This window comes from Melanotaenia boesemani, chromosome 10 (assembly GCF_017639745.1).
Source record: "Melanotaenia boesemani isolate fMelBoe1 chromosome 10, fMelBoe1.pri, whole genome shotgun sequence".
Lineage (NCBI taxonomy): Eukaryota > Metazoa > Chordata > Actinopteri > Atheriniformes > Melanotaeniidae > Melanotaenia > Melanotaenia boesemani.
The window spans coordinates 2,472,649-2,493,966 of record NC_055691.1 but is presented as its reverse complement, the minus strand read 5'-3'; the positions used below and the strand labels follow the sequence as shown (position 1 = coordinate 2,493,966).

Below are 21,318 nucleotides of genomic sequence, written 5' to 3'. Positions count from 1 at the left end.
CCATAGCCGTGATATACGACAGTTTGGCTGAGAAAGAGTCTCCCTGAGCGGCTCTGTGGAAGTTTAGACGTGCTAAACTGCTCGTAAATATTGATGTGTTTACTTTTCCAAACAAGTAAGCAGGTAAAACTATAGACAACAACTATATAATAAAAGTCCTAAAATACCAGGTTCAGCCGTTTAGTTTTTAATACACTATAAGCATGATAGCGTGACTGGCGGTCATCAAAAGACCGCTGGCGGCGCTTCCAGTGTTTAACACTAGAAAACCCAGAGATTTCTTACCCCTCTACCATGCCCAGAGTACAACCAAAAGGCTGCCCGGTTTGAAATTAACAATTCAATGGCCAACAATTAGCACCTTTACATTTGTAAACACAGCCATTACCTGCCGTTAGCTGTTCAAGCATACTCCTTGGGGGGAGGAGTGTGCTTGAAAAGAGCCTTGTGGACTGTGCTGTATAGTTTCACTCACCACAAACGGTATTTGTGCTTTTGACCATTTCTCACATTTTCATGTACCCTTTATTGAGCATTGGTCATGTGAGTTTTCATCGTCATCACACTATTGTACGCCCAGCTTGCTTTCAAGTGAGAGATTATCACGTTTCTGTTTCCACAAAGGCAAGAAGGAAAGCATAATCAAGTATTTCAAATGAGAGATAATTACATTCCTTTTGACCTGGGAACAGAAAAGCAAAATCAATTTAATGTTCCTCACTTCCTAATATGGTGCAACAAGGTTCACAGTCCTCAATGTTTTTAGTAAAAAAAAAAAAAAAATTAAAAAACACCTTACTAACAGGGTGGAATGGAACATAACAGAGTGGAACAGAATATAACAGGGTGGAAAATATTTGTTCCCAATTCCAAATAAAAACGCTTCAATGGCCAGATGATCAGCAATGAATAAAGATATTTCTACAGTGATCCAGATTTTTTGTTTGTTGTTTTTTTGTTTTACATTTTAGATTTTGTAAGAGATGGGTGTGTTTTAACAACAGCAGTTTTATCCGTGACTTTAATCGATAATTATTATCATTATCCAGTGTATAAAAATGTTGGTGTAAAAACGCCAAAGATAGATAAGCATGATGCTGAACTTCGTGGTCTTAGCTCCTGGTTTGGTGTGTCTTGTTCTGTTTATTATCATTCTGAAAGGTATACCAAGTTGTGGGCTGCATATATGCAGCCCACAACTTGAACAAAGGCTAAATTCCTCAACATTCGCACTTGCTCCATAAAATTACCATCTCCAAGGCTCCTCCACCACCACTTTGACTATGGATTGATAAGTAAATGAGCCGCAGTTTTGTAATTGTTGCATTGTCAAAACAGTTCTGTTAGTGTTGTCACACAAAATTCAGTAGACTAGTTGGTTCCTATGCAGTGAATTTACATGTTATTACAAAAATACACAATAATAAAATAGGCAAGTGGCAAGATTAGAATAATGTTATAAGTTCTGCGCAAAGACTCCTTTTTCATTTTCCAAAACAAAACTGACATAAACAATCTTGAAAAAAATGTGCACGTAGGCTATGAGGAAAGAATGAATGCAATGAAGTAGGGACTGGTTGAATAAACACGGTTTAACTGGACGCCTAAGCGAGCGCGTTGCAGGATGGCTCCAGATTTTATTGTCAAATGGTTCCAGGTCAACCAAGTCCGAACTGCTTAGAGCAGAGTCCTGCACGGTTCCGTTTTGCTACGCATACCTGCTCTAACCCGTTAGAATGACTCCCGAACCCGACTCGTCACCAATGTATTTATTCCATTTAAATCCGAACCAGACTGATGTTTAACCCGCGACCCGAGCCATTAACGCATCATTGCCATGCTGCACCGCTGCTCCTGCTTTCAAGTCTTCTTTTCCATTATAGCCTATTGTTGTTTTATCATTGTGTTAATCTAAAACACATAGATAGCCTATGAATGTTTATTTTAGGCTTGCTCAACATTTTTAAAACAGCTTTATATTCCTCTGACTGAACCATTTCAGAGTGAAGACTAAACCAGACCAGTGTGTTTTATTTTGCCACTGAGAGGTTATAATAGGCTACTCGGAGATTGCTGTGCTTTAACAAAATGTAATCCACCTTTCCTGGCAGCAGCTGTGTTCTCCGTTCCTGGACTACAAATCCGGCGGCAGAAAACTCTGCTGCGCAAATACCAGCGTAAAATAAACTTTCATATATTTTCTCTGTGTTGTTGTAGTATATTCTACGGAAGCGTCCAGCTGCCACAGCCATGAAAAAAATATCGAAGCAGTTTCTCGTTATAACGAGATAGATTCTCGTTATAACGAGATATAAATCACGTTTTAACGAGATGTATTTATCTCGTTATAACGAGAATCTTTCTCGTTATAACGAGATAAGTTAAAAATGTATTTATCTCGTTATAACGTGATAAGTTTATTATAAGAACATAGCGGTGCATATAGCCTTTATAATTTTCATTTTTATTGTCAGGAGATAACATATTATTAACTGAAAGCAGCGCGCACACCCTATTGTCACTCAGACACATGCACGCACCGTCTCACTGCGTGCAGGCAGGTGACGCACCGTGTTGCTTATAACGGTCTTGTGTGCAAGAATAAGGTCTGCACCAGCCTGTTAACGACCCATTATTTGAGTCAGGTATGCTGCAGTATGGACATACTGAAAACCTGCCGGACACTGGCTCAAGAGGTCCCAAGTTGGGGATGCCTGCTCTGTGGCAATTCAGACACACAGGCACCCACCGTCTCACTGTGCGCAGGCAGGTGACCTACGTGTTTCTCATAACTGTCCCACATTTCTGTACAGCAATAAACCAGAGTAGAACAATTAATCATTGTCAAAAAGAACTGAAAAGTTTCTGCTTGATGAGTATATTTTCCATGAAATGTATTTTGCTCCAATATAGGTCGTAACAACATCTGCATACAGTACAGGCTATGTTCTTATAATAAACTTATCACGTTATAACGAGATAAATACATTTTTAACTTATCTCGTTATAACGAGAAAGATTCTCGTTATAACGAGATAAATACATCTCGTTAAAACGTGATTTATATCTCGTTATAACGAGAATCTATCTCGTTATAACGAGAAACTGCTTCGATATTTTTTTCATGGCTGTGGCAGCTGGACGCTTCCGTAATATTCAGATGATAAAACAACAATATAATAAAAAAGAAGACTTGGAAGGAGGAACAGCGGTGCAGTAGGCTATGGCACACGTTAACGTTAAAAAGCACACTGCTTGTTGTAAATACTTGGTTTATGCTTTAAGAGGTAAATATTTTGGTTAACATGTTGAAGAAATTTCGTTGTTTCTTTTTTCATCTCTTGCTATGCTATTGAATTTGGCAACATTAACATGGAAATTCACTGCATTAGGACCGACTAGCCTACTGAATTTCTGGTAGCATGACAACACAAACTGGACTCGTTTGACTACCACTCTTACCCAATGTGCAACAATCACAAAACTGGGTCACTTGTTCAGCTGCCTCATTGCGGCTCATTTACGTATCAATCCACAGTCAAAGTGGTGGTGGAGGAGCCTAAGAGATGGTAATTTTCTGGAGCAAGTGCGAATGTTGAAGAAGGCGCATGTTCAAGTTGGGGGCTGCATACAGTACCTTTTGGAATGGTAATCAGAGCGTGTCGGGGAATAGCCCACCTGGAGGGGTGACGTAATCGGGATTCCCGGCGAGCAGGAAGTCGCAGCACAGCGAGTGTTGGATGTCCCCCCGCGATTAGACACATTGAAGTGGAAGAAATTATCTCCGATCCTGCGTGGGGCTTTTATCTGTCGCCCTGTCTTCTTATGGTGGTGAAATAAATAATATGAGAATAAAATAACCCTTCCTAGCTACCTCAAACAGATTCTGTGTTGCTTGATCCAAATCTGATTTGTCTATGTTAATAATGCTAATATTAAAAGATTAATCAGTATGATAAATACATCCTATTGAGAATAGAGCTAGGGGCTGTGATCCAGTATTTGAAAGGTTTTATTAACCTACTAGCATTCATTTCTGAATAAAACAATTGGCAGCGCACAAGCATGTTACAATTTCACATTCCACGTCAAACAATGATTATGTATTAAGTTTTATGCATTTTTATGAATTGTGACTGGCCATCAGAGGTGCTTTGAGTGGCGCCTCTGCCGGTCAGTGTAAATTCAGATAAAATCTGACAGACTACGGGCGATGAGAAGTCTGTGAGAGAAGCGCCATCTTCTGGGTCTACCCTATATTACAAGGAATGGGTGGAGTTTGATTAAAACATCGACACTCCCAGGAGAAGGAGGGGGCCTCTCTGGCGGCTGGAAGTTGGAAGGCAGCTGGCTGGAACTGGAATGGAATTGGGCTGGAAGCCAGCAGGTATTCGGCTGGCTTTCAGCTTGGATGGGAACTTTTAAACCGCTACTACTGTAGCAGACAGATGCCCTACTGACTGGACTATCCAGCTGCACATTGGCGTGTCTTCCCTTCTGACACCGTGATGATGCCAGTAATGCCCTCGCTGTGCTCACCACTGATACATTTTGACGTTTGTCAGCGTGGTCCGTCAGGATCTCTGTCTCACACCCCGAAAAATTCCATTTTTCCCTCCTTTTCTGCTGCCGAGCCATCCTGCAAATGATGTGATGAATATTTATTACAGGCGTCCACCTGACCATTTATAGCCACCATGTGGGCAGGGCAAGGCGTTCCCTCACGTGCACCCGCTTTAGAGTTGATTCTAATTTATGAACGGAAACAGGCGTAGGACATGTGTGCACACACGTTTATAAATCTGAAAGTTGAAGTGTTCAGCATTTCCTTTTTGCCCCGAGGACGCCGCCTGTAGTTTGTTTTGCTACACACAGTTTGGTAAATAAGGCCCCAGAACCGCTACCAGGTCTAATGGATAAAATCAAACTATGATGCATGAACTGCTAATAAAAAGGGATAAATGTAATTCAGTAAAATGAAAATTTTGAATTAAATTATTTATTTAATAATTTATTTATATATTTATTTCCCTTTTTAATAAATCAGTCACACATTTAATGCAGTATTTATGTTTGTGGCACTTTTCTTCCTCCATACAGTCGGGCTGCCTGACATCTGTCTGCTGTCAGTGACGATGGGCTCATTTCACTCTTCTACTCTGTTCCTCAGCACAGGGTCCCTCAAAGCTCTGAGCTGGGCCCTTTTCTGTCTGAACAGTACTTCCAGCCAGCAGGATGCCACCTCTAGCTCTGTGACTAAGATCTATTTTAACTTTTCACAAATAGGTGGAGAAAGGGAAAGAAGTTAAAGTCTCCTACACATCAAAGATTTTCCTTCGCCAAGAGCCAAAACACAGCAGCTTCAATGGCGACGGTGCTACAGAGGAAGTGACATCATACATCAACAAGAAAAACGGATCCAGCAGGTGTGTGTTGTACTTTGTACTATGATGCTACACTTGCAGTAATAATGATAAATGAGTGATAAATAAATTAAATACTGAAAAATATACAAAATATACAATATTAAACTCCAATACAAGACTTTACTGGTAATTATTTCAAATAATCTAAAAAATATCAATACAACATTCTTTTATTTATTGTTTATTATTATTGACCTTTATTTAAGCAGGGAAAGGTCACACTGTGATTTACATCTCTTTTCAAGAGTTCAAGAATCTTTATTATACCCTGGAGGTAATTAGTTTTACAGCCAGTAATGTGTAATAAAAACAACAGACACATCTTATCACAACAAATCTTTTAAAATCCTAATTGCTGCAGGAATAAATTAATCTTTTAGTCTGTTAGTCCTACAGCTCGGCAGTAGGACTCTACATCCGGGAGGAAGCAATCTGAGCTGGTCATGTAGTGGATGGTCTGGATCAGGCTGGCTTTCCTCACTGACCTCACCTTGTGTAAATCAGTGAGGTTATTCAGGGTCATGCTGGTTTTTTTGCTGAACACCCTGACAATCCCCAACAATTTTTTTTTGTTTTTACCTTTTAAAAGAACAAACCTGCAAATAAAGTTAAAAGTTAATGAGGACTTGATAAAACAAGAATAAAGCATTCTAATGAAAGTAAAATCTACATTAAAAACATGAAGCTCCTCCATTTGGGGCAGGACCTCATTGGAGGAGTTTAAGTATCGCTGCTCCTCCACATCGAGAGGAGCCAGATGAGGTGCCTCCTGGACGCCTCCCTGGTGAGGTGTTCCGGAAGATGTCCCACCGGGAGGGAAGACCGAGGACACACTGGATGGACTACATCTCTCAGCTGGCCTGGAAACGTCTTGGGGTCCCCCCAGACAAGCTGGTGAATGTGGCCGGGGAGAGGGAAGTCTGGACTTCCCTGCTTAGACAACTGCCCCGCAACCCAACCCCAGATAAGCGGTAGAAAATAGATGGATGGAGGGAAAGACGGACGTACGGACAGACAGACAGACAGACAGACAGACAGACAGACAGACAGACAGACAGATAGATACACACACAAAGTGTCCAATCCAAATACATTTGTTGATGAACCTTCTTACAAAGTGAATCCATGTGGGCTTCAGAAGTCCGGTGAGCCCTGACCAAGAAAAGCAGCAAACAGTTACAGATAAAAGAGATGAGACATGACATGAAATGCAGAGAAGTTTAAAGTTTTAAGATTATTATTCAAAACAGTGTACAGTGCCGACCAGAAACACGTACATGAAGATGACAACAACATGGTTTTGGTACATTTACTGTGGATCGCATGGAAATGTGAGAAAACAATATAGAATATTTTCAGATGTGCTCCACACGTTTCCACCTGTGGAACATATGTGGAAATGTGTGCAGCAGTGTAGCTACTGTAGGGAGTCCCCCAGTACAGCAAAGACGTAGTTCTGATTTTACAAGTTTTTATTGTGTGAGTGGGAGTAGGACGAGGATCACCAGCCTGGCTGTCTACTGTCCGACAACAACAGCTGCACCAGTCTGACTCAGCTGTGTGATCCAGATGTGAAAATGTGGTTTTGAAGCATGTTATTCACATGTAAACATGGGAAGAAAAATGTGTAGTGGGGTTGTGGAACATTTACATGTGATCCATGTGAAGATATTTCAGCAGCACGTGGATCACATGTGGATCACAGGGTTTTTCTGTAAGGGAATGAGCCACTTTCCCAAATCATAAATTCCAGCAGAGTGGCCTATTGATTTAAGAAAATGGGTCATTGGATGTAAAATCAGATGTTATCAGCATTTTAATCACATGAAAATAATACAATACTACAATTCCCCTTGTGTTTTTATTACTAGTATTCTGTTTTAGTATTATGCAATTGAGACGATTTAAAAACCTAAACATGAAATTTATTGACATTAGAGACATAAAAGAAGAGTCAAACATTGTTACCTCCTGCAAACACAGAAAACCATTTATCAGGCAGAGAATGATCATAATTCATTTCAGTTCTCTGAGAGATTAAACCAACTTTAAACACTAAATCCATCAGAGCTGTGGAGCGGGAGGAGGCAGAAGTCATCCTGGAGACGGAGCAGCGGTTGGAGAAGATCCGTCGGAGCCTTCAGGAGAAGGAGAGCCAGGAGCTGGAACAGCTGAAACACCGGCAGGCTGAGACCGAGCAGGAGCTGGAGGAGCTGAAGAGGAGGAGGGAGGAGAGACGCAGAGTCCGGGAAGAAGAGGAGCGCCGGAGGGAAGAAGAGGAGCACCAGAGACTGGTCAAAGAGGAGGTGAAAGTCCAGCATATGAACACACTAGAATCAGATCCATCAGAGATTCACACAACAGGAGGAGGTTTCTTGCACTGGTACCATTAGAAAGCATGTGTAAATGGAAACCAGTAAAAGAGAACTGGCCAGTTGATGACACACAGCATGATGCCATCATCTGGAGAACGACCTGTTAGACCAGTAGTAGTAAAACATAGAAATGAGCATTTCTGATCTCATATCCAGGAGGAGAGGAGACGGATGAAAGAAGACATTGAGAAGAGGAGGATGGAGGCAGCGGAGAGGATGAAGAGCCTAAGCTCATCCAGCGTGGACGGAGATGAGGCGTTCAGTCCCTTCAGCCCCAAAGTTTCCACACACAAGGTAACAAAACAAACTGATGAAGGGTTTCACTTAATTATACTCATGTTTTATTAAAGCAGCATCACAGTGTTTGCACAGCAGAGGATAAGAACATTATATCCTGACTCATGGTGGGTAAGATCACATATCTGAGCAGTTTTCAGCTATAAAGTCGTCAAGTGTGAAGTCTGGAATCAGATCTAAAGTGTTTGGTGCTGCATGATCATTGCATAACACGACATGTTCATCTTATTCTTGGGACTCTGAAATCCTAACTGGTGCTGTCAGGTTAAAAAATGATGAGAAAGCAGCTTTTAAATAACATGCTGCACCCTGAAAACATCTCATGAAGCGGCAGAGGTGTTCATACCAAAGTCTGAGCAAATGCTGCTGGTCCTGAGTGCAGACTCTGCTTTGTTTGCTAAATTTGTTTAGTTTTGTTGACTTCATATGTTTCATCCTGATATTTCCCATCACACATTCATATCCTGCTCTCTGACAGGCTTTAGTGCTGCTCTGACCATTCACTCATTGAAATACTTGGAAATTTAATTTTCAACCAGAGAAAAGAGTATCATTATAATAAAGACGGATATTACAAGAGTTTAAAATGTATATTTTTTTCTAAAATAACAAACATACAACAGTAAGAGTTCATTACTAACAATTTTTTTTAATTTTTATGCTGAGGACTGATCTCAGTGAAGTGTCTGGGATGTAGCCTGACCTTTCATGATTGCTGTGGGGGGTTGGGCAGTGGTAGCCCCGTGGTTACAGAGGTGGGCTTGGGTCTGGAGAACCTGGGTTCAAGTCCCCAGACTGGCAACTAAGGTAAACCATTGTGGGCCCCTGAACAAGGATTCAAGCCCCCCACTGTTCCCTGGGTGCTGGAATCTGGCAGCCCACTCCTCCTAGCAACCAGTATGGGTTAAATGTAGAGAAAGAATTTCCCAGCTTGGGATTAATAAAGTATTAAAAAAAGACTCAGTGTGGCTATGATATCATGGACCACCGTGCAGAGGCATTTTTTATGTCCAACGCAGTGTGCAAATATTATCATTTGCCAAAAAATGTTAGCTGCAGGTATCTCAGAATCTCAGTTTAACACAATTTTCCAATAAACTTGTTTTATCATTTCATCTATACATGAGTATACTGTAGAGATTTTCTTAGCATAAACAGGTGATTCTTACTGCAGCCTGAATTTAAAAGAATGTTTTTATTTATAAAAGAAAATTCTACTTGAATTCAGAACGAAGAGGTTCAGTTTGATGTTGTTGCTTCAGCTTCTGATTGAAGGATGTTATGGATGTTTCTCAGCGTTAGTTCAGACTTACTGTTTGTCAGACTGTAGATCACCTTTGTTTACATGCTGCGTCCTTATTTAGTTTACCACAGATTCCAACGACTTGGAACACAAATGGATGTACAAACTGCAGATATTACAATGTTTGTTAACAAGTTCAAGCTAAAATCAAACCCTGACCTGTAACTATGTGTTGTATTCACAGCTGATGGGTTCATTCTCAGCTTGTAAGTTGCATGTGTGTGTGTGTGTGTGTGTGTGCATGTGGGTTTGAAAAGTCAGCATGTTCTGGCTGCACCAGGAGAAGCATGTCATGTTATCACAACACTCACAGATACTTGAAATGTTTTATTGTGAGCGTTTGATGAAGCAGACTCCCCGTCCATCCTCAAACATCTTTGGGACATTTGGTTTGGAAAACGTTTGTGTGCACGACACTGCACGTGTGTTCTGAACATTTTCATTTCATTTTCTAGTTTTTTACTCAGTTACACTGAACATGCATTAACAGAATCAGTTAACAGAAGAACATAGTATAATACACACTGGTCGTTCAAAAGGGAAAATATATTTATAACTATTTAAGCTGAAAGAACCACAACTTTCAGGTTTATTGATTCCACCGGTTTTAGCAACTTGATTTGTAATAACTGTGAATAGCACCACATAAGCGCAAGAGAAGGTGTCTGATTTGTGGAAATGAAATGGAAGATGTTAATCCATGAAAGAAAATTATACTGTGGAAGTAGGAAAAAAAAACGATCAACAGATCATTCACTGTGACAGTGGACCTGAAGCAGCCTCTGACTGAACACATTATGTAGTGTAGAGGATGTGAAGAATTTCCATCATGTTCAGCAGCTTTTGGAGCATTCCTCTCTGAACAAACAGCTCCAGATCAGTCCCCAGAACAGAACCAGAACTCTCCGGCTGCTCTTACTGGACAGACCCTTGTGAAAAGCGTATTAAGTTTGAACCCCAAAGTAAAAAAACGGAAACAGGACTGTATAGAGGTATTGTTGCTCTATTAATAACTGTGGTGAATGAGCCTTTCTAGCCAATCAATAAGTTCAATAAGTTTTCTTTTTCGTCAGTGGTCATTTCAAGGAATATCGCCTCCTTGTGAGCAGTTGTTGTCACCATTGTTCAGGTGGTTTGGTCCTTTTGAGTGAAGCGGTGTAAAAGCAAACCAAACTAATAGAATGAAATCCCCAGGACCATCCTGATGTGAATGCATTCATATTTAAGACATCATCACCCCAAAAAGCAAAAACTTGTGCAGCTCTCTGGAAGCAGGCCTAGTCAGAGAGCTCAGCACCTGTTAGGAGGAAACCCGAGGATGTGTGAAAAGTGAGCTGTCAACTGGGGGACAAGTTCTTTCTCTTCAGTCTGTTCCTGTTTTTGTATTTTGTAACTGATGACACATACTCTACTTGATACATGTCCTGCATGATAAAAATGCGCCGGACCACATTTTATGAGTGAAAAGATGTTTTAAAATGTTGTACACATGAATAATGTTACAGGAATGTGGTTGATTTTGTGCTGACTCTAGGATCTTTTCCTCTCGTTAGGTGGTGGCCTCCTCCAGGCAATCGATGCCTGGGAGTGGCTTATAAAAGGAGATTTTAAACACCATAACTTCGGTACGGCTATAAAAACAGTTTCAGATATTTACCACATAGGTTAATGGTTCAGTTTCCTGTAGCTAAAACTGTGTCAGTTATTCATGTTTATATAAAAGAAGAGTCTTTTTCAGGGACAAAAGCTTCATTCTGAGTTTTACAGGGATTTTCTTTGTGTTTGTGTGTGTGTATTCTTGCAGTAGAACGTTTTGACTTTGAAGTTTAACCCTGAGGTCAGATGAAATACCGATCCTGCTCTGATCATCAGTCCTCTGAAGGAAAATTAAAAAGCAGTGAAATGAGTCTTAACAGACATGTGCTCAACACGTGAAAAGGTTTATGAAGTATGTTTGGGTCACCATCAACTGTTGGCTGTACGTTTATACCTAATTATACAAATATTTTGAAACTTTTAGTAACCTTACAGGAAGTGCCAAACTGTCTACTTTAGAGACCTCTCATGAACTATTTGTACTAAAACCACAAAAGGGTTAATGTAAAATCACATGATGTAAAAGCAAACAATATTAACTAATTAATAGCAAGTTATATATATATATATATATATATATATATATAACTTCCACCTTGGCTGTGGTAACCAGGCTGGAGATTACCACCAAATTTTCCTATCATGTCTAATCCATACGCGTACTTTCTGGACCCGGCCCACATGCTGAAATGCTCAGCATTTTCTACCTTCTCTAAGGGTTGTCGGGATGAAGCTGCTCTGCCTGCACGTACAGTTTGATGAGGCTTTGTTCTGCTTCTTTTTCAGATCACAGAGAGAACAGAATCCCTGAACCGTTCGCTGAAGAAAAGGTGAATATCCAAACTTTTTACCCAAATTCTGTGGACTGTGTTTCTGCCGTCTAGCATCAGGTAGCCAGTGAAGATGCTTTGTAATTTGTATTTTTATTTAATTTTATGAAGTCAAATGTTGTTACTGTATTTCAGATTTGCTTCTCAAGATATGACATCAGCACTTTTGACCTAAATTAATCTGTCACTGTGTGATTTGACTACTAATAAAGAAGAAGGAGAACAGTGATTCAGCTTCCTCTGGACATGGATCTGATGAGCTTCTGTCTGCAATCTTTTACATGAGTCTTCATTTTCACATGTGCTCACATGTCTTTCAGTCTTGATTTTTATGAGCTCTGTAACACATTGAGGTCGTTAAATGTCTTTAAAACACAACTCTTTAAATCTCGATCCAGTCAAAAGAATAAATCTGTGGTGGACGGGTTTGTTAACCCTCAGCCAGTAAACAGGAAGAAGAACCTCTCCACATTTTTCAGTGCATCATAGCCCTCCGCTGTGATTTGTGGCTCTGCTTAACTCGTCCGGATGTGAGCAGCTGAGTTTTCTCTGGCGTGTGATGACATGTGGTGGCTCCAGCAATCAGCAGCAGTAAACCAGCAGCTCTGAGGAAATCACAGCTCCTCTTTAAGTATGTTTTTATTTTAAAAGAAGTGCATCAGGAACGTGTTTAGAGGCGGAAGGATGTTGGTGCTTTGTGAATTGAGAAGTATGATGAGTTTTCTGCTGGGTGCTGGGAAGAACGATGCAGAAGCATCATCAGGAGGTTGTGCAGAGTTAAGTAGCCTATACAGGGATCAGGAACTCTGAAGGTTTTAGATGTTTCCATGCTCCAACACCAGAGATGTTCACAAGTCCCTTTTTTGCAAGTTCAAGTCAAGTTGCAAGGCACTTTCAGTTGTAATGAGTAATCTGCCATGTGATGCCTGCTCTCTGGTCTGCTTGAGACACTGTGTTATAATATCCAGAGAATTTGAAACACTCGCCGTTTATCCACCAGCGTTTAGTAACCATGATGTTTAGCTTATACTGACAAATACTCTGTCCTGCTCCTCTGGACAATTTCTTTGCTTTACTGAATTTGCTAAAACTGTAGATGAAAATGGAAATTTATTCAGATTAGTAAATATGCTAAATGGACTGTAGCACTTTACTAGACACATGTTGACCACTCAAAGTGATTTTACACTACATGTCACATTTACCCAATCACACACACACACACACACACACACACACACACACACACACACACACACACACACACACACACACAGCACTTCTATCGTTACTTCTATTCTCAAATCATTTGCATTCAAAAATCCGTCTGGACACACTGAGAACTTTTCTAAACTAACTAGTTTACAGCTTTTTTCTGAAATGTAGAGGATGGGCAAAATACTACACACTAGTGCGGGGTCACCAACTGTCCTACAGGTTTTAGATGTTTCCCTGCTGCAGCACACCTAATTCAAATTAAATGATTCTCTAACAGCTTGTTGTCTAGTTTTGCACAAACCTCTCAATGCCCCATTAACTTGGGTCAGGTGTCTTGCAGCAGGGGAAAACCTCACAGTTGCCCCAATTACTAGGACAACTTTACTAACTGTGAAGACTACTAATTGCTGGGAATACTTTACTTATTCCTGGAACTACTTTATTATAATATAATATATTCACAAAATATGATGATGCATATTGATTATTGGGTTATTAATAAACTGAGCAGGGCCAGTACATCTTGTACAGCAGAGACATGCAGGCAGGTGAGGCAGGCAGTACTTTGCCTCACCTCAAGGGGGCGTAGCTGCATGCTGTTGGATGAATAGTGAAATAAGAAGCTCTTTTCAGTTCTTACAATGTGAATCTGACTCCAGAGGAGTCAGTGCCTCACCAGCCATGAACCCCACCGCACGTCACTGATGTCCATCAGCATTCTTTATTCAGCTGCAGAGAAAATGAAGCTCTCGGTTTGCTCTCTTTCTCTGCAGCTCCTCTTTTCCATCATCCACTCATCAGGGCTTCCTACGTTCCTCAGGACCTCCCACATAGCCAGGCTATGTAAGCCTCGCTTGAATAAACCTCAACTAGATGCAGCTGAAATGTGTTAGTGGAACTGCTTTAGCCTTAATTCAGAGATGGTGTTAGTTCAAACGAGGCTTTGTGCTTGATAACTTGCAATATAAATAAAGTTTAGTTGAGTAACAGTGTGATGTCATAGCAGTGCTTCCTTGAATTATGACAAAGAAGAATACAACAAAGAAACAAAGGAAGAGAATGGTGGAGATTCAGCAGTTTGTGTTCTTTCTTCTTGGCATGTGGCTTTAAACAACAAACAAATCCACCATATATTTTAAACATCAAGCTGTTCCTGCTTCCTGTCTGGTTACACAGGACGTGATGATTCTTTTGACCAGTCAACGGATTGCAGCTCCACCCTTGGAGTCAGTTATTCAGAAGTTCTGGCCCCCTTCTCAGTTTGTACTTGTGGAAACTGAAAAAAAATGCATACCAACCCATATTACAGGGCTCATGACATAAAAGTTGAGCAGTGAGATGTTGAGCTGCACTGCCATGTTTTATATAAACACTATGTAGTGATACACTAATATGAGCTATAGAGAGATGATGGATGTTGTGAGAAAACTGTGACTTCTTTCATTATATGGGCCTGGGAATTCAGATTTCCACCACGTTATCAATTAATGGAAAACTAGATATTCGTGAAAGGCTGATGAACACATTATTGTCAGGTTCCCGTGTGTGAAAAGGGCTGAAGGTGTGTGTGTGCTTCCAGAGAAGAGATTTGAAAGTAAACTGAGTCTGTGGCTGCAGCTCTGATCAGATTTTCTTGTGTTTTGGCGAATCAGTAACAGCTTTAAGAAGACGCAACCTTTTGTGATGCTGTCCAAGATTGATGACAAGATGGAGCAGTACGCCCACGCTGTGGAGGTTAGCACACACACAAAAACACGCATATGTTGATTTGTTGAATGGCTGATCTCAGGTTGCAGGTCTGTGTATCATCACCTTACTCCACCATCCTCTTTAGAAGGGATTATTATCTAATAAACAATAAGAAGGCTTAAAAATGGACAGCAAATGAAAAAGTGAAAAATATTTGATCTTTCCTTTTCTGTCAAATCTTCTCATTTTAAAATTTTTGCATTTTGTGTTTATGATTATTATTCTTTGAGCTACATAAATTCTAAAACAGTAAAACAAACAGGTTTTTGTTTCCACAGAACTCTCAGGAACCAAGGGCAGTGAAGGCATCTCTGAATGATCTGCCCACCTCGCCGGAGGTTGTTGCCTCCAAGAAAAACCTGTTTGAGGCTGGAGAGGCTTGGAGCCAGAGTCCAAGCAGGGGAGCCACCTGCAAGGTGAAGAAATGCTCCAGAACCAGTTCTGTCTGGTCTGTGCTTCACTTTGAAGATATGAGCTGGTTCATTTCACTTCTGGATGTTTGACTGACAGCAAAGAAGCTGAGAATGAGCTTCCTGTGACCTGTTGATGTAAAAAAAAAAAATAGTTTGGAGGTGAAGCAAACACTAAACACTCGTGTGTGTGTCGTCCATTCTGTTTTTATGACTCAGGACACTGAGGGTCTGAAGGTGGGCGTGGCCAGTCTAATCACGCAGTGGGTGAAAGGCCCCTCAGATGGCAGCAGCAGACCATCATCATGCAGATTTGCCGTAAGTCATGAGAAAAACAAGATACAGCTTAGGAATGGTTTCTTCTCTGTTATTATGCACTGAAAGAAAATAAGTAAAAAAAAAAAGTAATACTCCAGCAGCTGCTGAGAAAATGCTGTCGAAAACAAGAAAAACCAAACAGTAAAATTACTTAAAAATCCCATAATAAAAATACAGTTTATACATTTACTTTTACATGCAACCTTTGTTTTATTTAAGCTTCTTACTACTAAACTTTACTAGTCCCAGCTGGGAAATTGGTGTCTGCATGTATCCTAGTTACACCTGGAGCCGTGAGCTTCCAGGCCACATTTTGGTGCAGGGAGCAGTTGGGGGTAAAGGGCCTTGGTCAGGGGCCCACAGCGGTTTACCTCAGTTGCCATCCAGGGGCTTTAACCTAGATTCCTCCAATCCCAATTCCACCTCTAACTCCTAGACCACCACTATACATATGTGTACCATTTAACAGTATAAATAAATTTGCAGTGAAAGTATTAAAAACAGGAATAAACTGTAATATTATAGTATTATTTCACAGTGTCTATTTATTTTAGTATGAAACTGTTTTATATCTGATATAAATGTGATAAGCAATTTTTAAGAATCCTTCTGATGTTTTTGACTTGATGCTGGATGTTTTTGTCAGGATGTGAAGTCTGGAGATGTGATGCAGAAGAAGAGCATGTGGGAGATCTTTGGAGACTCATCAGGGACGCAGGAAGGAGCCAAGGTAGAAAAAGAATCATATTTCTGGGCAAAATGGACCCTAGAGGTGGAAGTGTTCATGCTGACAGACTTCCATTTTAAACAACTTGTTATTTCTACCTCAGATTTTCTCATTTTACCCAAGGTGATGTCATCTGGTTTTCATTTATCAACTGAATTGAAATAATTCTGCTAAAAACACATATATGTTACTAACTCCTGGGAATTATAAGAAGAATAAGAACTGATGCATCTTTGAATTCCTGTACTTGTTTTTTAGTCTTAGCAGCTGCGCTGATTTGAATCGATATCGAGTTTTTATGTGCTATTAAAAGTGTTTTTTAAAAATCAGTGTAAACAAGGTGAAAAGTAACTTCAGACATGTTTGTGTCTGGTCTCTCCTCAGAGTCCAGCTGCTGGTAAAAAGTACAAGTTTGTTGTGACTGGTCACGGCAAATATGAGAAGATTCCTGTGGATGATCAGAATGGAGGAGAATTCAACAGAAGGCCTGGTAGGATTTACAACAGAGATTAAATTCTTTATTAATGTTTCCATCACTGGACATGGAGATGGGCTTTTATCAATTAGTAATTATCATTAAAAGTCATTCTATATAATCATTTTTAAAAAAATTATATATATTATTTATATAAATGACACAACTGTAATTGTATAACAATCTAGAAAATGATTAAAATTAGAAATATAAAAAATGGCTTAATTAAAGAAAATAAATAAAGGAAATATTTTAATTCTGAATACACAAACATGGCTTTCCAGAAAAGCTGGAAAGGTTTCTGGAAAACAATAAATAGTTAAACTTTTGAACAATAATTTGAACAATTAACAGAAAGAAAAATGAAATAACTTATTTTATATTTATGCAACAGATAAATAAGAGCTGTGAAAGTTTGGGGAGCTGAAGAAAGACAGAAAAATGGATAAAATGTACAAATAATTCGTTTTGGAAATTCCACCTCAGCCAGATGAACTGGTGTTTTTATGAGGAAATGCTCCATGTCCGGTTTTCTCCACACACTCAACACATGACCTTGGTTTCATTTCCAGAATGTAGAGGACAGCAATCCTTCTATAAAATAATACAGAAGAAACACCGTCATCATCATCAGAAAAGTTCAAAGATCACACACATTTCAACTTGAATTTAACCACAACACCAAGATTTTCACATTTCTGCATAAAGGCCATGTGTTAGTAGAATAATGATCCATGGTCCAAAGACATGATGTTAGGTTAACTGGTGACTAACTTCTCCAGACGAGTCGGTGTGAGTGTGAATGGTTGTCTTTCTCCGTGTTGGCCCTGCGATGGACTGGTGACCTGTCCAGGGTGTACTTGCCTCTCACCTGCTAGATGCTGGGCTAGGCTCCAGCTTCTCCGTGACCCTTCATTGGACGAAGCAGTACAGATAATGGATGGACGATATATGGTGTGTGGGTGGTTATGTGGGCGTTCTTCAATTTCTGTGCAATTAGTCATAAAAACACAAAGAAAACAAAAAATTGATCTGACAAAAATGTAAAAGTTTTTTTTCTTTCCCTGAATGTTAAACCTAAAAGTCACTTTTATTAACTTCTCCTAGCTCAACATTTTTTATAATAACAAGAAGAAAGCAAGAAACACAGGCTTTATGATCCACATTAAACATCTTCCTATTGTTGATGAGATAAGATGTTTGGAACAAGAAAATGTTGTTAGAAGATCGTACCTGAACAACGTTGCTGGATTTCTGCAACTCTTTCATTGGAACCATCGGAAGTCTGCTGTTTGTACCTGAACTGAGCGGAACATGCTGCTGTGTCAGCACGAGATAACTAAAGCATGTAGGACCATGCAGCTATCCGAGGAGTTGGGATTAAAGTGGTAAAACTGGTTCAGCATCCTTCTGAGCATGTGACCAGTTTTGAAAGCGATTCAATAAAACTGTCAGCCACAGCCGTGGGAAACGTTTTACCCAAGATGGATTCTTACTTCCAGAGCAGTTTGGTTTGTAATTAGCTGAGGGATTACTGCGTGATGCTGGTGTCTCTGAACATTCAACAGGAGAATGACATGTGCCGTTCTTTAACAAATAACTCCAAGATTTTCGGATGCGTCAGACCAAATTAATTCAACAGTAAGAAAAAAAGATAATTATGGAAGTTAAATTATGTTTGTTTCTAAAACATTTGTGCACAGTTTCATTACAAAGTACTTCATAAAAGAAAAGAAGCTCTACTTAAATAAAAGATCATTGATGAGAATATACATACAGAATTTCTGATGAAGAAATGGCTTTTAGTGTCGGGAGACTGAGAATAGCAGGAAATCTAAAGAATAAACTTTGATAAAAGCTGTCTGGATAAATCAATAATGTCAACAAACTAGTAAAATAGAATCCTAAAAAAGAGTAAAAATAAAAAAGGAAAATAAACACAGTCACCTGAATTCCCTGTCGGGTTCTTCACCTTTGACCCTACAGGTTTGACAGTGACCTGTTGGTTGCTATGACGTCCTTAAAGCAACAATTCTTCCAGTCCCTTATTTTTAATCTTAAATTGATTTAAGATTTATTTACCCTGTGCAGCCCGGACCCTCCAAGCAGCAGGAAGGAAATGTCTCCATGTTGTTGCAGAAATCATTGTTTTTTTGGATGAGGATCAAAGAGAGAGGAGAGAGCTTGCAGCTATGCTTGATGCTTTCAGGTGTTTGTTTTCATATGACGAGATCAACACCAGCAAACTACAAATATTTATTCACTTCTGACTTGCATTCAGTCAGTAATGCATCGAAACCTAAATAAAACACATTTCGTACTTCCTGTTAGGATTTAGATAATAAAATCAGCTGGTTAGCATTTTTGCTGGTTTACTTGGTTACATGTAAACCTAACAGGTTATATGATGAGACTTTGCCACTCAAGTGACTTTGTTAGAGTTGGGAAATGATCATTATTAAAACTAAAACACTTTTTAAATCACAGCCCTCGTGGAGGTCATCTTTTCACTTTTCTTAGTTTCCTGTAATTCTAGGTCGTATCTATCGGCATCAACATGCGGCGTATTCCTCTTTAGCTGGCACCGGAGAACGTCACCCTCTCTCATGACATGGACACATTACAGGAGTGAGGCGGCAGTCAGGAGATATCTGCACCTTTCTGACTGCACCAGCTGTAAAACCTCTATCCTGATTGCTTAAAAACATCATGTATTTGTTTTTACACTCAAGAGTACGGCTGTAAGAATTTATGTCAAGGGTTACTTGTGTCTTATCTCTTAAATTTCTTTTTTTTCATGTTAGGTGATTCCATTAATAGAAAGATTATTGTAAAAATAAAAACTCTGTAAAAAGACTTTAAATAGGTAGAATTTCCATGAAAACAGCCACTGATGTACATCAGTAGTATACATCTATATAATAACAACAGCATTGATGTTGTAATCATCTGTCATTTTCCATTTTCCACCAAAATGTCTGATTTCAATCTGTGTGGTGTGTAACTCTGATAAAGTCAATCTGTACTAACCTGGTTATTATAACTAAGTAGTAAAAACATTTGGTTTGAGACTCTAAATAAGAGTAATATTACTTTTTTATGTTTTAGTTCTCTTTTGTGATTTATACGAATGGAAGTAACTGAGTTAAATAAGCTGTGATGTCGTCTCATATCGATCTCTGGATACTGAATCCAAATTATATCATGTCACATCAGTATAACATTCAATCATTATCCACTGAATTGATTTAACACCAGCCAGTTTGTTGTGTTCTAAAACACACTGGAGCAGGCAGCTGCATCCTAGCCAAAACCCCATCTAAAGCCTGGTCCACACATAACGATTTTTTTAATCTCATGAGATTTTTTATCTGGTCAAGACCTCACGCACGAAGATTAAAAAATCTGTTTTGATCGTTCTGTTTGTAGTGTGCTCCAAAAATGTAATTACAGAACAACACACACATGACGATGCTGTCCCGCAGCTCATCTACAATCAAGTCCTCTGAGCCGGACAAATGTCAAAACGTAGAAGAAGAAACGTAGCAATAACTGGCAAAAACGTAGAAGAAGAACCATAGCAAAACCCATAGACATAATAAAGAATAGACGCCGCATCAACCGCTACTGCTCCTAGCCCTGACGAGCCGTAGCGCTGCCATCATGGACCGGTACCCACTCTACTAATGACTGGCGCAATAAAGTGTCTGCGCATGAAATCAATTGAAACTGAATACTTAACTGATGTTCAAGCTTTTTTTCCGTTTTGGTCCAAATTTCGTACATTTAATTATGATACAGGACAAAGGATTTAGCCTATTTAATATTAATTACCGCTAATAGAATAGAAAAACTATGTGTGTGCAAAACCGGCAAAAAACGTAGAAGAAGAAACATAGCAACAACCGGCAAAAACGTAGAAGAAGAAACATAGCAACAACCGGCAAAAACGTAGAAGAAGAAACATAGCAATAACCATAGATATATATAGAACGCTAGATGCCTTATGGCGGAGTCTTAAACGGCATCACAGGTCGGCCATCTTACCACAGGTTCGCTTCCTGGCAGAATCTGTCGGACCTGAGGTAAACCAAGGTAAGGTCAGTGATATGCTGAAACATTATTATTCATATCTCGATGAAATTTTGACGGATTTACAAATGGTTGGATTTATTAGAAACAGTATTAACGTGGTTATAATCCTGGATGCTTGGACATGTTGAAATCGCAGATTTTCTCTTCAGAAAACGGTTTAGTCAACGTTGTGTATGGCTAGGCTGCTAGCTAGCACCTAGTAATTTTACGTCGAAGTCAGAGGCAGAATTGGTGTTTCTTTTCAATATAACTAAAGTTGCACATGATTTTCAATTTGGGTTTGGTTTGTTTAAAACATCTTCCATTCTTATTTCTACAGGAAATTTGTTTTTCAAAGAGAACATGCCGGACTTTTGTGCAGCTTATGGCTGCGCTAATCATCGTAGTCTTGACACAAGAAAACGAGGCATTAGCGCAATGTGGATGTTGGGTCTTCGGACACCGAGTTTCAGCTCCTAATTAAATATTTCTAAACAATGTGTTTCAGACTGGTTTTCTA

At 39.5% G+C, this 21,318-nt stretch overlaps 1 protein-coding gene across 1 annotated transcript in view; it reads left to right on the top strand.

Moving 5' to 3' along the window:
* lsp1a (lymphocyte specific protein 1 a) overlaps positions 1 to 21,318 on the top strand; it is a 69,095-nt gene that overhangs the window by 37,664 nt on the left and 10,113 nt on the right. Inside the window, exons 4-12 of the mRNA XM_041996800.1 lie at positions 5,287 to 5,426; positions 7,495 to 7,732; positions 7,958 to 8,095; positions 11,784 to 11,827; positions 14,698 to 14,779; positions 15,073 to 15,210; positions 15,424 to 15,522; positions 16,169 to 16,252; positions 16,634 to 16,739. Of these exons, the coding sequence (XP_041852734.1) occupies positions 5,287 to 5,426; positions 7,495 to 7,732; positions 7,958 to 8,095; positions 11,784 to 11,827; positions 14,698 to 14,779; positions 15,073 to 15,210; positions 15,424 to 15,522; positions 16,169 to 16,252; positions 16,634 to 16,739 (1,069 nt within the window). The remainder of the gene's footprint in view (positions 1 to 5,286; positions 5,427 to 7,494; positions 7,733 to 7,957; positions 8,096 to 11,783; positions 11,828 to 14,697; positions 14,780 to 15,072; positions 15,211 to 15,423; positions 15,523 to 16,168; positions 16,253 to 16,633; positions 16,740 to 21,318) is intronic.